Source organism: Emys orbicularis, chromosome 3 (assembly GCF_028017835.1).
Source record: "Emys orbicularis isolate rEmyOrb1 chromosome 3, rEmyOrb1.hap1, whole genome shotgun sequence".
Lineage (NCBI taxonomy): Eukaryota > Metazoa > Chordata > Testudines > Emydidae > Emys > Emys orbicularis.
Genome location: NC_088685.1, coordinates 160,488,771 through 160,513,987, shown reverse-complemented (window position 1 = coordinate 160,513,987; position 25,217 = coordinate 160,488,771). Strand labels below are relative to the sequence as shown.

Sequence of the window (25,217 nt, the reverse complement as noted above, 5' to 3'; positions counted from 1 at the left end):
ACTGACGGCCTCAACATCTTACTGTTGTGAGCCTGCAGCAGAGGCTGGCTGTTCAGAGATGTGCACTTGAAATAATAAAAATACTTAGGGTTGTCAACTCTGACTGAAGCTATTCTGGGAGATTTTTTCCCCCAACATGACATAATGTCATTTTCTTAAAATATCCTATTAAAATCTCCTGGGTTGCTTTCAATAGTCGCTGGGAGATTAATGCCAATTCCAGGAGACTCCAGGCTAATCCTGGAGAGTTGGCAACCCTAAAAATACTTAGCTAGTTTGCTCTAGCAGAGCTGACATATCTGAAGAAGTGAGGTTCTTACCCACGAAAGCTTATGCTCCCAATACTTCTGTTAGTCTTAAAGGTGCCACAGGACCCTCTGTTGCTTAAATCACATGAGTACTTCATGTCACTTCTTATGGGGTAAGAGGAAGTCTAGACCCCTCTTCTGTTAGAAATTGCTGGAGGGTGGAACATAACCCTCCTTCCTTGTAGGAAGGTACAGACTGGTGGAGGAGCCAGGGTGTTCATTCTGACTGCCTTGAGAGGAGGGGCCTTTTACCTTTAAATACAGGGCTTTCTTCTGCTTTCCCCCAATCCCATTGTCAGGAGAGTCATTGGGTGGAGTGAGGCAGTCTTATATAAAGGTATTTGATGGGATCTTGGGATGGAGGATGCGGGGCTGGTCCCTTGATATAAAGCACCTAGTGAGCCTTTATCTATTATCTCTGTTTATATAATGAAATCACTTGACTTCTTTTGTGTTACATCTTGTGTTTCCAGGACTGTGCTTTTCTATGGATGCCCCTGCTGTTGCCCCCAGACCTCTCAGAGACTCTAATCTCTTCTGCATTTCTTTTCCCCTCCAGGATCAGTGATTACTAGAGCCGAGTGCATAATGTATTTGGTGGATATAGCCTTCTTATGCTATTTGTGAATTAGCCACCAATTGCTAATCATTTCCTCAAATGTATAAACTATTGGGAATTATTTTGTCAAATATTTATGGCAAACATTTATTAATTGTAAGTGTTTGGTATATGACATTTGAGTTGTATTAGCTATGGCTGACTGGATACATAGCTCTCCGGGCAGGTTTATATTCCCTGACTGTATGAGTGTAACATAACTATTAGAATTTTGGTTTTTTAGCAAAAAATGTGCATGTCCACAAATTGAAAAATTCACCTTTGGAGAATATTCTCACCAATTTTCTATTGCCAGTAGCTTCCTAAACTCTTTCATAATGTGAATCTGCAGCTTAATACCACATTGCATGGACACTTCCCCTTCTCTTTATAACTGGGAGGATCACCTGGTCACACAGTAGCAATTGCATAACATCCCTGGGGCAACTAGATCAATTGCTCACGTGGAAGTGTAACATTAATAATTCCTCAATGTACTTTCACTTTCTTTAATGTAATTTAGCAGCTTGAAACAAAGGGGCGTTTCAATGTGACCAGTAAACACTCAGTAGATAGTTGGAAGTTCACAAACTACTAAAAATTGCAGAAAGGAGACATAAGGGCATCTTCAATAGGAAAAAAGGGTGTTGTCTTCCCTCATGTCAGCTAACCCAAGATAAAATCCTACTTGAAGGCAAGGCAGTTTGTACTTTTAATGAGGTGGCAGGTGCAGGTAAATTCTAGGCTTTCTTTAGTCTTGACCTCCTAACATGGGAAAACTACAAATTGTTTTGTCTTCACTAGGATTTTATCTTTAACTAACAGTGAGGTAAGAACACAACTTTTTTCCCTAATGTAGACAAGGCCAAAATGAGCAAGGAAACAAACTTATCTAAGAATGCAAAAAAGTATTTCCTTCCACTGGAGTAAAACATGGCAAACCTGACAGGTCCAGTCACAAATTCAGTTCCTTTTACACTGAGGATGTGTTTTAGAATAAGGAATTCAAAGTTTCTTAAACCAGACACTTAGCTTATTTTTTAGAAGGATTAAGTAATGCAGCTACTGCATAATAAAATATTTTTGAAACACAATACACGAACACTGTGAATCAAGCACAAAATGTGGCAGATCAAAAACTTGAAAACTACTTTTTTTTAATTACACGTATTTATTTATTACAGCGGGCTCTGATGATAAAATTTCAAACTTGTAAAGCACAGCGTATACACTTGTCATCTGTACTTGCAAATAACCTAATCTGCCCCACCATTAGTTCAATAAGAGAGCGCCCAGATTTACAGTCCAAAGGCGGAACAGTCAGTGAGTGGGTGACAGAGCTCAGAGAACGTTTGAAAGCGGAGATGAAACATGATCTGCCTCAAATTCCTCCCGCTGTTGAAAACATCTACAGCCGCCACTGCCCCGGGGAGCGGGGAGGGGGGGAGCAGGGGGCGGTGCCCGTGGCGCTGCGCGCTAGTGCCGGAAGTTCCGGGTCGGAGGGGACCGGAAGTCGGGACGTGGCCGCCCCAGCCGAGCCGAGCCGGAGGCTGAGGCAGGATGGCGACGGCGGTGGCGGCGCTAAGCTCGGAGCGGCTCGAGGTCTCCATAGACGGGCTGACCCTGAGCCCCGACTCCGAGGAGCGGCCTGGGGACGCCCGGCCGGGGCAGCCGGATCTCCGGGCGGGGAACGCGGCGGGGTGGAGCCGGCCGGGCCCCGGGCTCCCGGAGGAGGCAGCGGCGCTGAGTCCGGAGCAGCGCTGGGGGTTCGGCCTGGAGGAGCTGTACGGCCTGGCCCTGCGCTTCTTCAAAGGTGACTGACCCCGCCCCCGCCCCCGGCCTGTCCCGCCCCGAGTGCCCGGGCTGCCCCCAAGCCCCGCCGCCTCTCTCCGGGTTTGCTCCCTCCCCCGCCCCGGGAGCGGCGAACGGACTCGCTCCGCGCCCCCACGTGCTCTGAAGCCCCCGAGCAGGCGCCGGCCGGGTCCTGGTTGGTGCGAGCGGAGCCGCAGCTTGTCTCGGACTCGGAGCCTTTGCTCACAACTTAGCCCAGAACCACGGATGAGCCCTACTCAGCACCCGGCCCCTGGGCGGTGAAGGTCGCGGCCCTTCTGGTGCGGACCGGGGCCGGGCCGGTGGGGCACGGAGACAGCGAGGAGCCCAGTGCGCGCTCGCGGGGGGGCGGGCAGCAGCAGCTTACAGGGCCGGGCAGAAAATGACCGGTAATAGTATCTGAGTGTTTCTTTGTAAACCCCATTCCTCCCACCCCAGGTTACCACTGTAAATATTATAACACTAGAGAAGGAAAGAGGTTAGGCTGTCTATCCAAGGCCGTGATCAAGTGTCTTAATGTTTTTGGTCTTTTGCCCTCGAGATGAAAACCTTGTCTTTGCTTCTGGGACCTTGAAGTGAAAAAATTCTCTAATTTACTTGATGATTTCAAACAGTTCTAAAATTCAGAGGCTTTTTTTGTTTGTTTACTGTTTCATGTTTAAAATGAAATCGTAGCAGCACATTTCTCTGTATATTAGGGGCACAAGCAGTACTGGGTTAAGACAACAGGCACTACCGGCTCATATTTAGGGCTCCAGCTCCTGGGGTCATGTGATGTATTGGAATTTAAGTTTTAACTTTGTTTCTCACCTGCATGATGCAAAGAGAACCTTGAAAATGTGGACTGAGCATTTCAATCTCAGTCATGACTGCTTGAGTTTGCAGACAGCCAAACAATTGCTCTGAGGGCTATGAACTGCCCCATACATCTCAAAGGGTTGTTAACTCAAAGGCTCTCTACTCTGGGAGCTCTGTGAACATTGTCCCAGGAAATAAAGTATGGCTATGCTACACAGTTATCTTCTTGGGTAAGTACTGGGGGACTCTTTGCCTCTCTGGAGGAGGGAGATGAGATCCCTGTTGCCATCTTTATTGCTCCCAAGGGCAGAGGTTCTATCTTGGGGAAGAATGTCATTCTGCACAGGTTCTTTATACCATGTTCATCACCATAGTATCTGAATGCCTTCCAGTAGTGCACTAAGCAGTGTCACAAACATCTGTCACATGTTTGTTCTTTCATCCTCTCCCTGGGGGGAGGTGTGTGAAGTAGAGCATTTTGTTTTGTGGTTTTTAATAAAATGTTAGTATATGTTAGAGAAGGCAAGGTCAAAGAAGTACTCCTTGCACATAGAACGGATGGTGGTGAAGTTTGTGGAGGTCCTTAGTTCCTGTGTGAGTTCACGGTTTCAGGCTAGCCCCCAAGAAAGCTCTGTCTTCTGGACAGATAAGCTTTAACTTTATTGTACAAGTTCCATTGTGCTAAAGGAATTAAGTTGTTGAATACAGTCTTCATCCTGGAGCTTTATTTCTGATGCCCATGCATCTCTTCTAGGGGCCTGTGTTCTGGGCATTGCGTTGTCTTAGGGCTGGTCTACACTAGGGACTTACATCAACTTACTAGGTCTCTCAGGGTGTGAAAAATCCAACCCCCAGATTTGTAGCTATGCTGACCTAACCCCAGGTGTAGATAGTGCTAGATACCTGCAGCCAGGGGTGAACCTCTCCCGTCAGTGTCGGTAGTGTCTGCTGAACTGAAGCAGTGCTGCAGCTGTACTGCTGTAGTGTTGTAAGTGTAGACATACCCTCAGTCTGACCTGGGGAAGGAGATGTAGTTCTGCAGTGGTTTTTTTTTTCTTATTAAAACGATAACAAGTAGAGTCATTTTCTTAATTCTTTAAAATATGAGAGGCAGACCGTTTTTATCTAATGGTAAGTTTGCATGAATTGGGAATCAAGGCTCCTGGGTTCTGTTCCTGAGTCTGTCACTGTCACTCTGTGTCGTATGGGACAAGTCATGTAATCTCTGCCTTGTTTCCACCTGTTAAAATGGGTATAATACTTAATAGGGTTCTTGTGTGGCTTGTTGAGCACTTTTTAAAGTACTTTGAAACTTGTGTGGAAGGTACCTTATCTTTGCCTTTCATTCTTGACTATGGTGTTATTACTCTACATTTCCCCAGGCTATTTAAAAGACATACTATAAAATCATACATTGTGAACAAGCTTACGTTTAAATCACTAAGTGGAATGCATCAATTTAAAACTATTTGTCAACTTTTCCACTTGTGCTTCAGTTATTTTTTGAAGAAAGGTAAATCAACATGCTTTAATGGCTATAGCTAAATAGAACTTTTGCGCTAGATTTGATGCATCTTTTGCTACCTAGGATGGTACACTATAAATGTATACATTTAGGCAATTATATAGTTCAATATTTTCACATTCTTATTAATTGTACATTTTAGTATGTTAGAAAATGGTGAAAGATGATTTACTAGATAATTAACATTTGGCTCATGATTTGTGTCAAGCTGCATTAGAATGGTAACTGCAATTTAATTCAACACACACAACAGCATTTTAAATGTATTTTATTAAACATAACAAGCCCTTAATACAGTACATAACCTATTGTGCCATATTTATAAAGCTTCACCTCAAAAATTAGATTTTTTTCCCCCCACCTGATTCTTTTTTTGTATAGAAAAGCAGCATTTAAGTCAGTTTTTGATAGAGGCTCCTGGATTCCACATATTTATTTTTTGTATTTAAATGTTTTAAGAGATTATAATAAATTTATGCCTTAACAGAGTTTGCATTACATTTGGATTTCATTTTAAACCGGTTTATTTAGAGAAAAAACACTATAAAAATAAATTAAAAATTAATGGAGATATCCCATCTCCTAGAACTGGAAGGGACCTTGAAAGGTCATTGAGTCCAGCCCCCTGCCTTCACTAGCAGGACCAAGTACTGATTTTGCCCCAGATCCCTAAGTGGCCCCCTCAAGGATTGAATTTACAACCCTGGGTTTAGCAGGCCAATGCTCAAACCACTGAGCTATCCCTCCCCCCCTCTATAATTTAAATAACAGAAAACTTTGGTTTTTATCCACCCTGTGTGTTACTACTAATGGCCTACTGTCTTAAAAGTGATTTATCTCAGAAAAAAACACTTATTTATGCTGTTAGGTACTGTGTACATTTCTCAGTTTGGACAATGGAAAATTAATTAATCCAGTATCATTTTTGTGTTTAGTTAGTGTCTGGTTTCTTGTGCTGCAGTGTTGAACTGTTAAAAGTTCCTGTTGGCCTTAGGTTTATAAAAGCTTAATTTTGTGAGGGATAAACTTGGTTCAGTCTGAAGTCATGTATTCTTTTCAACCAGCATTAATTGTTTAATCTGTAGTGTGGGATTTTGTTTTTCTTTAAAAAAACAAAACAAAAAGTCTAGAGAACCACCTCTGTCTAGGCATAGGGATGAACTTCATGACCTGAGGTTCCCCTTCTCCTCCCCCAATCCCTGATGATTTTCATTCTGAGTCCAAATATTCCCTTCCAATCATTACTACTCCTTTTTTTTTTTCTTTGCAAAACATTCACCATAATGTAGCAGTCTCAACATTGTCATCTAGCGTATTAGTACTTGGCTACAGAGACTCGTGTTCAGGTCAATGATTCAGATATGAAATAGGATGGTGACTATGGAATGTCTGAAATGAATTGGTCTCGGTTCCATTCCCAGTGGTTTAGGTATCCACATCATAAAACACACATTTTCACATTGGCACCATTTATTGGTAGTCTCAGAAAAGAGGCTAACGAGTGAATGCACAAGCTGTTGCTCCAGGTCAGAATTGAGGCATGCTGGAAGGCTAATGTTAGGAAGGCTGTGTTGCTTGTGATCCCTCTACAAAAGCTATATTATGTTGATTTAGAGAAGACTTTGGCTGCTGTTCTAGCAGTTTTCATGAACGCTGAACTCTTAGGGAAAAAATCTTCTATCCCTCTCTGAAGACTTGATGATAAAACGTCGCAGCCCACGATGCTCACTGTTCACCCACCCAACACAAAGCAGGTAAGGGCAACTTTGTGTCATGAATTGCTACTCTTGATGGCACTGATATGGATATTGGTATGGAGAGGGCATAAGTTGGAATACCAGGGAAGTTGCCACAGGAGGCCAAAGAATAAGCAACCCTAGAGAATAGGAAATTACTTATCCAAGTGTGGCTCCTGAATGTATGTCTGGTACATGACTAGCTAACCCTGCAGTCTTTGATTCTTCTTTCCATAAAATTTAATTTTGATAAAAAAACTTTAGGGTACATCTGCACTGCAACTGGAAGGTGTAATTCCCAGCTCAGGCTGACGTACTTGTGCTAGCACTGATCATGGTAGTTTGCTAAAAATAGCAATGCGGTCACAGCAGAATGGGTGGAGGCAGTTTGACTAGCCACCTCAGTACATACCTAAGGTCTCAGGGTACGTCTACACTTACCTCCGGGTCCGACGGCAGGCAATCGGTGTTCTGGGATCGATCCCGGAAGTGCTCGCCGTCGACGCCGGTACTCCAGCTCAGCGAGAGGAGTACGCGGCATCGATGGGGGAGCCTGCCTGCCGCGTCTGGACCCGCGGTAAGTTCGGACTAAGGTACTTCGAATTCAGCTACGTTATTAACGTAGCTGAATTTGCGTACCTTAGTCCGAAGTGGGGGGGTAGTGTGGACCAGGCCTTAGACAAGATTGTAATCAGATGGCCGCCCATATTACCATGATCAGACTGATGTTTTTAGAGCATTCGCTTGATCAGAGCTAGTGTGTTAGGCCAGTTAAAAAGCTGCAACTGATGCAGCTGCGCTGCTGTAGCACTTTAATGAAGATGCTCTAAGCTGATGGGAGAGAGCTTTCCTGTTGGCATAGTTAATCCAACTCCCCGAAAGGTGGTAGCCATGTTGATGATGGGTTAGGTCGGTATAACTAAGTCATTTGGGGGTGTGGATTTTTCAGATCCCTAAGCAATGAAGTTATACCAATATAGGTCTGTAATGTAGACTAGACCTTACTGTCTGAGCTGGGAACTATAGCTCCCTGCTGTAATGCAGATGTACCAATTAGGTAACAACTTATCACCATGATTGCCAAGATTTTTCATTGTTGTCTGTGTATATAGATCAAAAAAACTCTACCTTTATTTGTGATGTGATAGTATGTAATTAAATTAAGAGTGGTAAGGATTAAAATATTAAAGGCAGTTTTGTTTACTCTTTACCAAAGAGAGACATTAGAGATGGACTAGATATAATCCTTTTTCCATCTCCCCTGTTACTGGCAAAATTGTTCCCTGCTATACTACTGTATATTCTACTGCTTTGTCCAATCTACTTCAAAATTACTCCAGTGTTAGGGCTTCCATCACTTTCGTTAGGAGAATATTCCATATTCTTAGGCCAGGTCTCCACTCAAAACCTTTGTCAGTATAGTAATGTCAGTTAGGAGTGTGAGAATTTTGAGACACCGCTATTCTGTTACACTAGCATGAAAATGCTTCTGCCGGTGTAGCTTATTTCACTCGCTGAACTCCTGTAAGCCATTGGTTCCCAAAGTGGGATCCCTGGATCTCTGCTGATCCATTGTCGTTATGTGGGGGTCTGTACTTTGAGCCAGGGCCAGAACATTTTGGCATTCTGGCACTTTTGCTATATGGAGGATGCCATTTTATTCTCAAAATGGCATCCTGCGCCTAGCATGACCTCTCATGGACCGGGCATGAGTGGTGGGAGCATTCCAGTAGTACCGCCCTTGCCTATTCAGGATATTACACCCCCTCACCCTCCTTTGAGGGCTTAGAATTACTTTCTGCCACAGATGTCAAGACTCAACACTTCTACAAGATAAGAAAGTAATAACCCATTTAGGGGAAACAGAAATACAGATCAAGTGAAGTAGGGTTTCAGGACTCTATGGTGGATATGGGAACTGAGCCCAGGGAATCCTGAGACTAGTAAACTCAACTGTGTGTGCGCTTGTGCATGTGTGTCATAATAAACCTAGCTAATATACAAGTATCAGAGGGGTAGCCGTGTTAGTCTGAATCTGTAAAAAGCAACAGAGGGTCCTGTGGCACCTTTAAGACTAACAGAAGTTAATATAGCTATATTACAGAATATAGCTAATATACAGAAGTTTCATGTTGTTGTTTTAGGAAACGAAAGGGATCCAGGATATTTAGGTGCCAAAGGGAACCTTGGTGGAAAAAAGTTTGGGAACCACTGATATAAACTATATCAACAAAAGACAAAAGCTCTTTTTTGCCAGGGTAAGCTGTACATATGCTAGGAGGGTTTGCCAGTGTAACTGTACCAGCAAACCTTTCTAATGTAGACTTGGCCTTATGGGATGGCAATCTCTCTGCCTGAAATGTCCATCTTTTCCCCCCAACCTTCAGTATACACCAGTCTGCGAGGAAGAGACTTCTTATCTTTCTGGAAATGATCAGCTGTGCAGCACCATCTATGTATAAAGAAACAATACTCATTTTACTATCAGGAAGCTACAGTGATATCCTAAGGCCTGGTCTGCACTTAAAAATTTGATCACCTAGCTACATTGCTTGGGTCTGAGAAATCAGACCCAAGCAATGTAGGAAGCACCTTCACCATGGGTGCTGCAGCAGCACAGCTGCAGCAACCGTGATGTAGACGTGACCCAAATCTGTTTCTTAATGTCATCTGACCACAGCTGTCTGTTCCCCCTCGAATCATGCTAAAGAAGTTCTATCTCTATCTTCAGACACACACACAGGCTTCAGGACAGGAAACATGACCTGATCTCTTCTGTTGCTTGGCATATAGCAATTGGTTACTGAAAATGGCTGAATTGTCCCGCCAATGAGTTTTGTGGGTACATTCTTTTTCTCTGGAATTTGAAAAGTGTTATCTGCTCTAGAGATCTACAGATGGACCGTATATACTTGATCATAAGCCGGTTCGTTTATAAGCCGACCCCCCCCAAGATGGATAAGTAAAAATGAAAATTTTTTATGACCCATTCATAAGCCGACCCTGTAATTCAGGGGTCGGCAAACTTTGGCTCCTGGGCCATCAGGATAAGCTGCTGGTTTGTTTACCTCGAACGTCCACAGGCACGGAGGTAAACCTAAGTAAACAAAGTGTCCCGGCACGCTAGCTGCTTACCCTGATGGGCCAGGACAGCAACTGGTGGGAAATTTTTGGAGGGGGGGGGAGAGAAGCTTGGGGGTCAGGGGAGTAACCCCTGTGACCACCCCCCACATGACCCCACCCCTAGCCTGGGACTCCACACTCTCCCCATCCCATCCCTTCCCACCTTAGCTGGGGCGGGCCAGGGGAGAATATCTCTGGCCTGGCGGTAGCCTGCTCCAGCAGGCAGGGCCGGGCAGCACGGCGGCAGCCTGCCAGCCCCAGAGCTGCAGCTGCTTCGGAGGCTGGGGGGAGAGCAGTGTGGCCAGAAGTGGAGAGACTCTGGCCCCGCCTCTTCCCTTCTGGCTCCGTTGGCTGTGCTGCCTCTCCTTGCCCCCTCTCTTGGGGGGAGGGTCTGTGGCCCCCCTCTCCCTCTCTGTTCCCGTTCATAAGCCGACCCCCTTCTCTGATGCTTCCCTTTTTTACTAAAAAAATTTGGCTTATGAACGAGTATATATGGTAATTGGAATGGTGCTCGGCCTTGTTGATAACCTCTGAGCGAAGGACTTGCTTAAGTAACTTTCCCTAACTGAGATTTTTATTTCTGCTTTTCTTGTCTCCTGAACATATTCTGGAAGGGTGAGTGCTAATAACTGTACATAGATTAGACAGTGATTAGGTTTTAAGTCATTCTTGTAATATTTTGGTTTGTCACTTCCAAAAAACACCAAATGAAAAACATATTTTTGAGGCGGTTCTAACCACTCAGAATTAACTGTGTCCCATGGGACTCCTTCCCTTAGAATGGATGCAGTAATTGAATAGAAGCCTGAGAGGGAGTGTTATGAGTATACTGTGCAATGTTTCTTGGTGAAGAATTTTCAATATTTAAAGTTATAAAATGAAAAGCAATGGTCAGTCATGATATTTAGCTATATTATAAACAATACACAAATACTCCTTTCTTAAGCATATTTCATTGCATTCTTTCTTGAGTCTTAATTTGCCAGCATATATTCCATTTTAGATATACTACTTGACAATAATGAAACAGTAAATTAAATTTTCTCAAAATTTGCGGGGGTTCCCGGCCAATGGGAGCTGCTGGGGGCGGTGCCTGAAGCAACAGCAACACACAGCCCCTCCGCCGCCCCCCCTTTCCCGCGTTCCAGCCTCTTCCCGGAGCAGCGAGGGGGCAGGGCAGGCAGGCAGGGAGCCTGCCCTGCCCTGCCCCCGGTACGTGCCGGGCCAGATCCTGCCCCCCGAACCTCTCCTGCAGTCAAACCTCCTGCCCTGAGCCCCCTGCCACACCCTGCACCCCGATCCCCTGCCTCACCCCGCACCCCTCCTGCATCCCAACCCACTGCCCTGAGCCCCATGCTGCACCCCTCCTGCACCCCGACCCTCTGCCGTACCCTGAACCCCTCCCACACCCCGCACTCCTCTTGCACCCCAACCCACTGCCCTGATCCCACTGCTGCACCCTGCACCCCTCTTGCACCCCAACCCCCTGCCCTGAGCCCCTGCTGCACCCTGCACCCCTGCTGTACCCCTCACCCCTCCTGCACCCCACACCCCAACTTCCTGCCCTGAGCCCCCGCCACACCCCACACCCCTCCTGCACCCCCTGGGGGCAGGGAGGGGGCAGAGTTGGGGTGGGGATTTGGGGGAAGGGGTTGGAATGGGGGCAGGGAAGGGGTGGGAAGAGGCGGGGCCTCATGGATGGGGTGGAGTGGGGGCAGGGCCAAGGGGCGGCGTGGGGGAGGTGTCAGTAATGCGGCCCTCGGGCCAATGTACTAGTCCTCATGTGGCCCTCATGGTCATTTGAGTTTGAGACCCCTGTCCTAGGTCATAGTTGAGGTATATCAATGGAAATGGATGGGGAAGCTTGTAGTGTTGCTGACTTCAGTATGTACCTCCTCTGGATAAAGAGGGGAACACGTTGTCCAGTGTTGGTCTGGAACCATTCACAAGCACTAAATATATATTAAATTGAAACAAAAGTTTCATTTTACCACGTAGAGATGTCCAGTAATTATATTCAGGGCTGTCAAAGGTTTGTGACTCGTGGATGCTTGACGAGCCTGGCACTGAAGAGCCTATTTGGCAAGACTCAGAGGACTGTAGCTCTTTCCATGCGCTCTGGTGCAGACAGTTTCAGCTACTCTATTTCATCATCTGATACAGTTTAACTGTTAAGGTTCTAAGGCCTTGTCTACACTGTAGAGTTTTGTTGACAAAAGTTACGTCACTTTAATTAAAGTGCTCCTTGTGTCAACAGAGAGCATCCACACTATGCTCCTTGCATCGGCAGAGTGCATCGACACAAAGCGAAGTGCACTGGGGTAGCTATCCCACTGTGCAACTGACTGCAGAGTGCTTTGGGAAGGGTTTGCAATGCCTCATGGGGCAGGTACAGCATCACATGTTGCAGGTTTCTCAATCCCATTGTTCCATGGGCATCCTACTAGATTGCCAGCTGCTTTTCAACTGAAGTGTATGTGGGGGGAGGGAGTGTGTGACAGGGAGCGTGTGTGTGTTGTGGGAGTGTATATGTGAGAGAGACAGTTTGTGTGTGTTGAGGGAGAGTCAGCATGCTGTCTCTAAGTTCAGACAGCAGCCTGAACTAACAATCTTGGGGGAGGGGAACACCCTTGCACATCAGGACCCCCCCCACCCCCCACTCTGCACAGCAGAGCAGTCTCTCTCCTCCCCACACCCCACAGCAGCCTGCTCTGCCTGCTGATTCCACATTAAGGGTTCTGTGATTCCCTCTGAGTTCTCCCACAGCCTTCTCAGGAGATCTGTGAGCTCTCCAGGCTGAGGAATGTCAACGCTTTCTGGAGCTTTGAAAGGGTAGGGGTGCATGCCTGCAGGGTAGCCGAGTTCAAAACCGTGAGCAGAGCAGTCAGTGGGCATTGTGGGATACTGGGGGAGGCCAGTTATGTCTACTAACGTAATGAACGGCAGCATCTACACTGGCACTTTGTTGACAATACTTTTGCGCAAGACGTGCTATGTCTCTTGTCATAGTGGTTTTATTTTGTCACCAACACTGAAGAGCTTTGTCACCAAAAGTGGGATTGCAGTGTGTACGCCTCCACTGTTTTACCTTTTGCCAACAAAACTCTGCAATGTACACAAGGCCTAAGTATGATGGGTGGTTAGAGCTTGGCGCACACAAATGATTAAAACAAGAAACAGCTAGCATGTAATCTAGAAGCTCAGATTCTCTTGACTGACTCAGAAGAATACCATTTGCTAGGTACTTCCATTTATATTATGAACAAGCCACTGAATATTTTCCTCCCCTCCTCCCCCCATCCTCTTAATCTCTCAGTGGAAAGTTGTCTGATCTTTTTTTTTTTATTTAGCTTTTTATTTCTTTCTCCCTTGGGGAACTTTCTTTGTCAATACAGATTTCAGCTTCACTTCATATTTGGAGCTTGGTCATCAGAGGGCTTATCTACATTGGGAAAATGTAGCTCTATAATTCTCAACTCCTTGTAGAAATAGGCTTTACTCTGCTCTGAACTGGGCTCAGATACCAATTCTAAGGGCAGGGTCAGACAACATATGGTAAAAACACCCACAATCTGTCTATGCTACAGCATCCAACAATGAAGAGTTACAGGTACACAGTTCCCCATTGTTAGATTTGCCCGTGTTGTTTAGTGGTCTGAAAGTGTACTTTGCATATAAACCTAGACATAATGTTAGTTTAGTGCCCTTGTCCCTACCATGACCAAGGACAGTCACCTCCATTTAGATTAGCTTGGATTTTCTGATCATTGTTGTATGTAAATAGCATTTTCAATGTGAGTATTCACACTAGAAACCTGTTTTTAAGAGTCAAATTTACTTTATCTAATTTAACATTCAAATGCTTGCAATAAAGTGCTCACAAATGATCCATGGACCAAGAGCTATTTTCAGAAATTATCTGGTGGATAATTACAATTAAAATCATATAGCTGGACATAACATTTAACTTCCGTTTTTCTTACAATATTGCCTATCACAGTGGTATATCAGCCATGGTTCTCGTTTATGTTTATTTAAGAAAAAACACTTTCAGGGTAACTGAACTGAACTGATTTGAAACTGTGGGCATGTCTACACTATAATCTTAAATCAACCTAGGTTAGGTCGATTTACAGCAGGGGAGGGCAAACTACAGCCCGCGGGCTGGATCCGGACAGTCAGGGCTTTCAATCTGGCCCGCGGGATTGCCAGGCTCCCCGTGCCGCTCCCAGAAGCGGCCGGCACCACGTCCCTGCAGCCCATGGGGGGTGGGGGCAGAGGGCTCCGTGCGCTGCCCTCGCCTGCAGGCACTGCCCTCCCCTGTTCCCGGCCAATGGGAGCTGCGAACTGCGGTCAATGGGAGCTTTGGGGGTGGTACCTGCAGGTGAGGGCTGCGTGTTGCAGAGCCGCCTGCCCCACCCCACCCCTGGGAGCCACTGCCAGACATGCTGGCCACTTCTGGGAGCAGCGTGGGGCCAGGGCAGGCAGGGAGGTAAGCGGTGCCAGGCTGTAGCCTGCACCCCGAACCCCTCCACCCCAAACCCCAACTTCTTGTCCTGAGCCCCTAGCCCCCTCCTGCACCCCAAGCCCCCGCCCTGAGTCCCCTCCCGCACTCCGCACCCCCTCCTGCACCCCAACCCCCTGCCACACTCCTCCTGCCACCCCCAGCCCCCTGCCTTGAGCCCCTTCCTGCACCCCTCGCCCTGAGCCCCTTCGTGCACACCACACCCCGCACTCCCTCCCGCATCCCAATCCCCTGCCCCAGCCCTACATTCATGGCCCTGCATACAATTTCCCCATCCAGATGTGGCCCTCAGTCCACAAAGTTTGCCCACCCCTGACTTACAGCCACTGCAGTAATTACTGTGGTGGCTGATGTCCACGCTACCCTCCTTCTGTCAGTGGTGTGTGTCCTCACAAGGAGTGCTTCCACTGACTAAAGAGGGCCAGTGTGGGAGGCTGAGAGCCAGGGCCTCGTGCAGCTCCCCGCCAGGAGCCCCGCTTCTCCCCAGCTGGGAGATGGGAGAAGCCACCTGGAGTCCGGTCGGCTGCCATGCTCCTGGTGGGGGAACTTACAGCCGGGAGCTTTGGGCAGCTGGGCTCCCGGGGAAGCTGTGCTTTCTTGTCAGTTTCACAGCTCCAACCTGTAAGTACTTTGGCTGCAATTCATGACTGTACAAGCAGTACCAGCAAGCACAAGTTTTGAGTGCAGTAGGCCTTTCACTTGAATTCTGTATTGTGGTTATCTACAGTAATGGCTCCCTTATACTAATCTTTCTAAAAAGAGAAAAATGTCATTCATTCTATCTTGTGTAAGAGGAAACAAGTCTTTTCAGCAAGCAGTATCATTCAAAAAATGGGTGTTCCTTTGCTTTGTTTTGACAGCTAGTGAAACATGCTGGGATAGTCCTAGTTGACTTTGTGTGTTTGTGTGTTTGTTTGTGTGTGTGTGTGTGTATCTGTATCTATATCTATATCTATCTTCCATGCAGCATTTTTCTTGCTAATACGTAGAGCCATGCGTGGATACAAAATTTGTATCTGCATCCATCCACAAACATGGTTCGCTAATATAAAGCGGGTATCTGCAGATTTGCATGGCTCTACTAATAAGCGTTCAGTGTGATTGGACTAAGACAGCATCAAGATGTGATATGCAGAATTGATACAGAATCTGAAGACTTTTGAAATTAATTTTAATGTACTGTAAATATAAGTTTTAATGCTGTTTCTCTTCTAGCACTGAAATCCATTCAATTTAAGCCTTGATAATTGTCACCTCTAGCCTCTTAATTGTGGAGTAGTATCACATTTTGCCAAGGCAGTTGGAGTAATTTAATTGCCTTAAGCAAGATTTTCCCCTTAAATTGTGGATTGTTTACTTTCTGCAGTCTTCCTTGCTGTAGCTCTTGGCATAAAGCAAGACACACAGAACAGTGTTAAAACTCTGTGGAATGTAAAATTAAAATCTTAGTTCTTTATACAGAAACCCGTCCCCATGCCATTACAGGGGACTTGGGAAGCATACTTGTGAAAAATTCACATTAAGAAGCCTCTTAAATATTTGAAAACTATAGATCCATATGATACAATGTTGGTCTATGTAACTTACATATTTAGACAGTAATTACCATATTTTTGCTAAAGATGCAATCTAGGATACAGTATTTAAACCACTTTATAATTATTTTGCAATAACTACAGCTGAGTGTTTCTATTTTGGACAGATTTGCTTAATTTTGACCAAATAATAGGACTTATGACTTGTATTTAACAAGTCAAGGGGCAGATAAATTTCTTCTGGGGCAAAAAATTGAGAACACTTAAGGGATAGGTTTCCCTATCCATTCTGTGAGGCTTTTTCATATTGGTGTAAGTTTATCTCTTAATAAATAAATCGTAATACCAAATTCTTCTCTTTGCTTTGGCAGAGAAAGATGGCAAAGCCTTTCATCCAACATACGAAGAAAAACTTAAACTTGTGGCACTACACAAGCAGGTTCTGTTGGGACCCTACAATCCGGACACTTGCCCTGAAGTTGGATTCTTTGATGTGCTGGGAAATGATAGGAGGTAGTTTGTCTCTTTCATTGGTCTATACTTCAAACAGACAGTGAGAGAAATGCAGTTAACATAATCTTGGTTCAACAGTAGCAAAACAAATATATTGTACTGTCTGGAAATGCAAATAAGTTGGTGGAAGGGGGAGTTCTTCAGATACATGCATCTGACATCTGAGTTACTAGACAAATATAAGAATAGCATTGTTTAGACTTGAAACCCAGGAATACTCAGCATCCTCTAATTCTTCACGAATCTAATGAGATTTTGGGGCATTAACTAATCAAAATAGTGACATGTTATAACAGAAGTGGCTTAGATAAATTGTATAGATCTAGCCAGCTGAAGATAATCAGTCATAACATAGAACAGAAGCAAGAGGGGGATAATACATCAAATGCCTGTTTCCAGTTTATCTGAATTTTGGATTTTTCAAAGTATAATGTGAAGTTAGTTAGGTTTAATGGTGTGCGTTAGAGACTTGCTTGCAATATTTTAACAATCCCTTCATAAATGTTACACCATTAAAAAAGGGATGGGCAGAAAAAAAACCTTGTAGGATAGGGAGGAAAAACAGCTATGAAGTCTTCCAATTGAAATGTCATCAATTGTAAGAAGAAAAACTCTGTTTTCTCCAGTTAGTATGAGATAGACACACTTGGTCCCAAGTCTCTTGTGCACCATAGCTTAAAATGTGACTGTAATTTCAACCTGAGTTCCTTTTGTGTTTATTGGATTGGGAATTGACCACTAACTTGAGAAGATGGTTGTATGTTCTTCTAACATTATATGCTCTTAGGCGTATTATTTTTTCTTTCTCCCAGGAAAGAATGGGCAGCCCTTGGAAACATGTCAAAACAGGAAGCCATGGCAGAATTTGTACAGCTCCTTAATAGGTGTTGTCATCTCTTTTCAACATATGTCACCTCCCATAAAATAGAGAAAGAAGAACAAGAAAAGAAAAGGTGAGGTGGTTGTTGGTTTTTTTTGGCGGGGGGAGGGGAGTTTGTGTGGAAGGGAGCTGTCTTCCTCCGTGTGCAGGCAAAGCTACAGTTAGCTTCAGTTGCAGGCCCTTAGCTTTTACAGTGCTCGGCTCCCAAATTGCCTTGTACCATTCACACTCCTTAAGCCTTTTTACCATTTCAGTGATAAGTGAGTATTTGAAGGAAGGAGGTAAGAAAACTAAACCTCTCTAGAGTGCCTTAGAAGTGCCTGGCTATTATTTCTACTGACATTTGTAATATCTTTGTGAGGAACTGAGTTTGTCTAAAAATAACTTTCCAACTATCTGACACACTGAACAACTAGAATATAAAATAATGAGCAAATGCCTAAAATCTCCTATCCTACCAGTCTCCAGCAGGCGATGGGCATGGGCGGCAGCTGAAACCCCTCTTTGGGGAGGCTAGCCCCCTGGGCCCACCCCACCTTGCTCCTTCCACCCTCCCCATGCCCGGGGAGCCCAGGCTGGCCTGAGCCCCACCCTGGACTGCTGGCCTAGACATCTCCCTCCCCCCCTCCCCGGCCGCCAGCTTCCACGGAGAGGGGGGTGAGGAGGTTACGCAGTGTGTGGTTTTGCAAGGGATGGGGGTGGAGGTGAGGAGGGATGCGGCAGGTGGGGTGTCTCGGCAGGGACATCCAGAGAGGGGGGTAGTGGAGGAGAGGAGGGATAGACTCTCACCGGGCAGTGGGGCCTTGGGGGAAAGGGCGGAGTAGGGAGCGGAAGACGCAGAGTGCAGCAGGGCCCCCCGACCTATTGGGCAGCAGTTTTATACAGCAGCTCATGTGTTATTAAATAGAATCTGTAGTAGCTTCTAAGTCGTTAACAAACATAGGGGAGGGAGGAGTGGTTGTGGCTGAGCTCAAGTTTCCCGCCATTTAGCTTCAAGTTCTACCATAGTTTGCTGACAAAAGTAACTTAGTAGGTTAGAGTGATCATCAAATTATGATTCTAAATTTTACATGTGGCAAATCTGGTGACAGCTGAGTAAAGCTTAGACAATAGTGTCTTTCTTCTCCATATCTTCAGAAAGATGTTACGCCTGTCAAGTTAGAGGGGATGGGGCAATGTGTGGAATACTGAATGCCTTATCATACAAATGAAAAGGAACCCTAAGCCATGTACCCTGTACAGTGAGAGTCATGTAGACATAACCTTTGACTTTGCTGCAGATGACAAAATGGTAAAAGTAACTAAATTTAGGATTGTGGAGATGCTGAAGTGTCATTGAATGGATGTCACAGGAGGGAAGAGGAGGAGCAAAGGCGTCGTGAAGAGGAAGAGCGAGAGCGTTTACAAAAGGAAGAAGAGAGACGTAGACGAGAGGAGGAAGAGAGACTGAGACGGGAAGAAGAAGAGAGGCGGCGAATAGAGGAGGAAAGGCTCCGGATGGAACAGCAGAAGTGAGTTGTTGGAATAGACAAAATTTAAGAAAATTGCTACCCATGGTATTGGAACAGTTGCCTTTCATTCTGTGCTCGCTTTGGAATAGTTATACCATAAACAAATGCCAAAAGTCTTGGTCAGGAGCAGTCTGTGTGTGGCTCAAATATGGCATATGGAGTTCTACAATGAGAACTGCAGCTACGCATCTTACAGAGGTGCAGATTTGCAAACATTGCAGATCCCAGCATGCAGTGCTGCATTTTGAGCAAAATCACTGTGTAGTTTGCCTTAAAAACAAGATTTGGACTATTAAGCATTTAACCCCATGGTAGATGCCTTGCCCTCTTAATTTGACATGGTTGCATCAGTGACTCTACAGAGAGAATGAAGGCAAAAAAGCAGCTGTGAAAAAGGGTGATTCATTCTGGGCTCTGTAGTTTCATGGGCTGCACTTTATGCAAATTTGCAGCTCTTTGGTTCTTGGCAAGTTGCTAATGCTACCCACAGTTGAGGAAAGTTTGAGTGCCCCTATGAAAAGGTTCCTTCAACTGTGATTTGAGGCCCTGACTATACTGAGAATTGAACCCAGGTTAACTTTGAAGAGAGTGTTGTATAATCATGTTTCTCAATTTTAATTCTGTGCATACGTGCACCAAAATTTTCAAATGTTGCCTAAAATGGCTTGATTTTCAGGGGTGCTGTGTCTGCAGCTCCTGTTTACTTACGTGGAATTTGTGGGTGCTCAGTACCTCTAAAAATCAGGTCACTAAAGAGCTGGAACTTTGTGCCCAAGATTAAAATTTGGTCAAATTCTATGATGTAAAGCTTTACCTTTTTTTAAAAAGCCAATATATTTAAAGTTGTGTATTTCATTGTATTTACCAGCACAAACACATCAAAATCCTGAGAACATGGATCCATCCATCATATACTCAGGGCATAAGAGAATACTAGTTAATTAAAACTTCTTTCCCTCTCTTTGATTAAAAGTGTCTAATTTCATCATGCTGCCATGTTCTGTACAAGGTTCTGTGTTTAATATATTTATGACTTGGAAAGGGGAGTGAGTAGTGAGGTAGTAAAATCTGCAGATGTCAGTTATGTAGGTTAGTCAGGACCAGAGCGGACTGAGAGGAACTTCAGAGAGATCAAAAAAAGCTAGGTGAATGGGCAACATGACAAACAATATTCAGTTTCCATAAATGCAAAGTAATACACATTTGAGAGAAAAATTTTCAACGCCAGGTCTACGCTACAGGCCTATGTCAATATAAGTACATCGCTCAGGGGTGTGAAAAATCCACACCCTGAGTGACATAGTTATACTGACCGTAATCCCCTGTGTAGACAATGCTATGTTGATAGGAGAGCTTCTCCCGTAGACATAGCTTGGGGAGGTGGATTAACTATGGCGACGGGAGAACATCTTCAATTAAGTACTGCAGCTGCACCAATGCAGCGTTTTCAGTGTGGACCTGCCCTGACACTTTACAGGGTTCTAAAGTAACTGTCAACTCAACTGCTGTATATGAAGACCTCTGCTCACTGTGCAGCTGTGGTCAAAAAGCAAACAAGATGTTGAGATGCACGAGGAATGGGGTGGTGAATAATAGAGAATATGATAATACCTTTATTTAAATCAGTGATACAGCCTCATTGCATATGCTATGGGCAGTACTGGGCACCTATTTCAAAAAGGATAGTCTAGAAGTAGGAGGATTTAGAGAACGGTGATGAGAATGATCAAAGGCCTGGAAAAACCTTTTGTATGAAGAGACTGGGAGTGCTCATCTTACAAAGGAGGCAAATAAGAGGGAACATCATAAAAGTGTAAAATGATACAGAAAAAGTAGATCAGGAGTTTGTTCTCCCTGTCTCATAACCCAAGAATAAGGTGATTTTCAATAAAATGTAAAGTGGGAAATTCAAAACCAGTAAAAGGAAATATTTGGTTACATACCATGTAATTAAACTGTGGAACTCATGGCTTCAGGAAGTTGATGCAAATAATTTTAAGGGGGCGGGAGAAAGGGATTGAACATGTCTATGAATATCGAGAATATCCAGAGGTGTCAAACATTTTGTGGAAGAGATATTAACCTCATCCTTCAGGGTTTAAGCCAGTCTGTAACTATTAGAGATCAGGATGAGAACTAATGGGTTGGGGCAAATTATCCCATGTCTGCCTACTGCCAGGTTCTTTCACCTTTCTCTTGAAGCATCTGGTGCTGGCCACAGTTGGAGACAGGATATTGGACTAAATGGACCATGTGTCTGATCAAATTCCTATTTAATTCCTGTAGAAAAGGAAGAAAGCTGCAAATCCACTCAGAACTAACCCATGTTATAATCCTAAAGTGTTACCAATTAAGCCTGCTATTGTCTCACACTGGTCCATCTTGCAGTGTTCTCTGTCCTCCCCTGAATCCGGCCAGTCAGTCATACTTTCCCTATCTGGTTGAGTACAGGTTGTCCAGGGAATTTGAGGCAGATCTAGTATCGCAATATATGTTCTCCTTTTGTACAGAATTCTTATCTTCACCACAAAGCATTGACATAGGACTACTTTGACACTCTGTCCTGATGTCTTCTGTGTTGGAGGACTATTGGGATTGTGTGTGTATACTTGAAGACCAAACCCTTTTTTCTGGCCTCAAAATCTGAAAAATGCAATATTGTGGCTTTTTAGCGCTTCCTTCTGGTTTATCAGACTTCAAATGGTGACTCATGGTGTGCCTTGTGTCTTGATTTAACACTTTAAATGGGGTTTTCAAACATTCAGTAGAAAATAACAAGCTGGCCTCTTGCTAATACTTTTCTCAACTGGCATATTTTAGATGGGAGAAATCTCACTTGCATTATCTCCTGGCTTTGTCCCATCTGTATTAATTAGTTGGCACAAGGAATTGAGTTCACTGTATTTGAGGTCAGTTAAAAATAGTGAACTTGCTGGTACCTCCAGCTATTTGTAATTTTCATACTCTGCTCCCGACAATTTAGGCAACAAATAATGGCAGCACTGAACTCCCAGACTGCTGTTCAGTTCCAGCAATATGCAGCCCAGCAGTATCCAGGCAACTATGAACAGCAGCAGATCCTAATTCGCCAGCTTCAAGAACAGCACTATCAACAGTACATGCAGCAGTTGTATCAAGTCCAGCTTGCACAGCAACAGGTATAGTAGAACATTTGAGATGTACAGGGTCATTGGTATCCCTGATCCAACCTTTCTACCAGAGGTGCTAATGCACTTTTGTTATCCTAGGTCAAAGAGGTAGTGACTCTTAAAGTTTAAAAAGTGGCGATTGGTTGGCTGACACTGTATCCGATTCAAATACCTGAGCTGCTTTGTTAATCTCTTCCTGTAGTTTTCTAAAACAGCCATTGACTAAGAATATTCTAAGTATCAGAGTAGCAGCCATGTTAGTCTGTATCCGCAAAAATAACAGGAGTACTTGTGGCACCTTAGAGACTAACAAATTTATTAGAGCATAAGCTTTCGTGGGCTACAACCCACTTCTTCGGATGCATATATCTAATATTCTAAGTAGACAGTTTAACCTTTTGACTTGTCTGAAGTGACTTTGCCAATCACTTAATCCTTGTTAGAGTTCTTGGAGGTCAAATGTTAAGCACTGTGCAATAATGTGTGTACTTCAGTAGTTTAATGTGCCCGTATCAATGTTATCCTGGCTCAGATGGCAACAAATATACATTAAAATGCCAAAATTCTGGCAATATAAGACATTAGTTCAGACCCATTCATGGGAAAGTCTTGTAAGGAATTAGAAGTCATATCACATCTCGGTTGATAGCCATCTCTTGCTTTTCTTTGCTTTTCGTAAAGGCTGGTACCATATAAATCTGATCCCTGGATGAGCATAAATATAAATACATCTGCTCTTCCCACCAATTCTATAATCGGTTGGGTTTCCAATTTTTCTTCAGGAATAAACCTTCCCTGCTAAATCCAAAAGACTTCCCCACTGGCTAATTCCAAATGTAACTATAAATTCTTTGAATTATTACATGGTACAATTCTCCCTCTCTTTGGGTGAATTAAATCATTTGCAAAGGGTCCACACACAATCTACGTACCAATTATGTCCCATTGAGACCTTTTTTGAAGCTGATAAACTGCTTAGCCTTTGTTCTGTGTGCAAAGCATCCTCAGTCTGTGCCTTGGAATGCCATTTTTTCTGGCTTGCTTTTCCATAGCTGCTCTCTACTTTAGTTCTGTGGGCTTCTTTTGCCCTTAGTCTCAAATTCACACAGATTTGATATTGTAAACCCACAAACTGGCAGGGGATTTAATATAGCCCTCAAATACTTCTGCTTTTAAAAAGTTGACTAGATTTCAAGATAGACCCTTTCAACCGGCTAAATATTAAAGGCCAGTAAATATGTAAATGTGATAAATTCTGTGCATGCCTTTTCTAAAAACAATTTTTTTTGTGAGCAGAATTACTATAGTGATTACTAAAAAGAACGAGGAGTACTTGTGGCACCTTAGAAACTAACAAATTTATTTGAGCACAAGCTTTCGTGGACTAAAGCCCACTTCATCATTTCTCCAATTAGGTGTGAAAACAAATTACCACTAGCTGCCTCCAGTCAATTTGAAAATGGTCAACGTTTTCAATTGAAATCCTTTTTCAGCATCTGGATCCAAATCGCCTGACTCCATGTAACTCACTGATTACAATGGGAGCTGTGTATGGTCGGCACACCTGAAAATCAGGCCACTTGATTTAGATGCTTAACTTTAGGTCCCCAGACTGGAAAAATGTTGGCCTATATTCTGAAATGTTAATCGGTTAAGATGTTTTGATAGTGAAGGAAGAACTCCCAAGACTACTTCCTTGTTTTTACTGAGCTTAGTTTCTCTTAACTGTAGGCAGCCTTACAAAACCAGCAGGAGGCGGCAGCAGCAGCAGCAGGGGCTTCTATGACTACCATGCCCAAGGTGAATGCAGCTGCCCCAGGAGAAAGCCCATCTATTAACGGACAGGCCAATGCTCATACAGACAGCCCTGAAAAAGAGCTGGAGGCAGATGCTCTGGAAGAAGCACTAGAGAATGGACCAAAAGGTATGACTAAAACTAGATTCCTTAATTTAAACAAGAAACCAGAGACTTTTGTTAGAGCCTAGTTCTTTGAGTGTTGGTCCCTGTGTGTATTCCCCTGTGGGTACACATGTGCTACATGCACCTGGAGTTGGAGAATTCCTGCAAGCAGCATCCATTGGTCTGAGCATGCACCCTTGCTCTCCTCATGCCTCAAACTTCCCATATATCCCATTACAGGTATTGGACTATTCCCAGAACTCTGGGCTTCAAACACTGTTTCCTGCCCACATTCTCTCTGTCAATGATGACCATCATGCTGCCTTTACTGCCTTGGCGAGGCATGCATCGTGGCTAGGTGCAATATCTGCCTCTGTCTCTATCTGTACATGTGAGGCGTAGGAGCTCTGCTTAGAAAGCACCTCACGGAGAAGACCACGAGGCCACAATGCCTCCCACAATGAGGTCTGATGCTGGTGTGAGGGAATCCATACCCACAGACCCTTGTCAGCAGGCAGGAAATGCCTAAGAGCAGGTCTTCCTCTAACTGTGCTTCAGATGACCAATCCATCTCTGCTTAAATTGAGCAAGTCTGCTTATTCAGCCTGTAAGGACTTAGATCATCCTGAGGTCCCAAGATCATGACACTAGAGCCCTGGTTCTATGGGTTTTTTCAGTACCAGACCCCATACCAGTGACACCAATTTCACTGGTACTGTCCAAGCTAAAACATCTACAGGGGGGGAATTGTGCCAAAAAAAAAAAAATTATGCACACAATATTTTAATATTCTGCATATTTTATTTGTCAAAAAAACGCAATATAATCACACCAGTTTCAATTATTTTGGTAATTTATTTCAATATACCTGTCAGCAAGTATGTCTGTAATAATACAGACAACGAAAAAGATTCAGGAAATGTTTTTTAACAAATAGATTCCTTACTAGGCATATTAATACAGAACTCTGAGTAATAATTCATTTAAACTACAATACAGAACCGTATTTCCTGCACCCCTCAGAAGCAGTGCAAAGGCTTTGGGAAGTCAGGGGTAATGGAGGAACTGAGGGAGAGGGAAGTAATTGCTGGGAAGGAGCCTGGGTGTGAACTTGGAGGGTTGTTTGGTATGGGTGGGAAAAGTATGGAACAGGTTTGTTTTTTTTTAGGGGGGAGGGGGAAGAGGGATTGTTAGGGAGCTTCCCCCATACAGACCCTGTCTGACCCCTAGCCTCTCCAGTTCAGTCAGGCATATCTGTCCCTGTCCCCATGTGTCACTGTGCCCCC

At 44.3% G+C, this 25,217-nt stretch overlaps 1 protein-coding gene across 1 annotated transcript in view; it reads left to right on the top strand.

The window, feature by feature from the left end:
• The first annotated feature begins 2,466 nt into the window (after window positions 1–2,466).
• The window catches only part of ACBD3 (acyl-CoA binding domain containing 3), a 34,213-nt gene continuing 11,462 nt past the window's right edge, over window positions 2,467–25,217 (top strand). Inside the window, exons 1-6 of the mRNA XM_065400974.1 lie at window positions 2,467–2,719; window positions 16,350–16,491; window positions 17,304–17,444; window positions 18,724–18,882; window positions 21,866–22,040; window positions 23,763–23,955. Coding sequence (XP_065257046.1) covers window positions 2,467–2,719; window positions 16,350–16,491; window positions 17,304–17,444; window positions 18,724–18,882; window positions 21,866–22,040; window positions 23,763–23,955 — 1,063 coding nt within the window. The remainder of the gene's footprint in view (window positions 2,720–16,349; window positions 16,492–17,303; window positions 17,445–18,723; window positions 18,883–21,865; window positions 22,041–23,762; window positions 23,956–25,217) is intronic.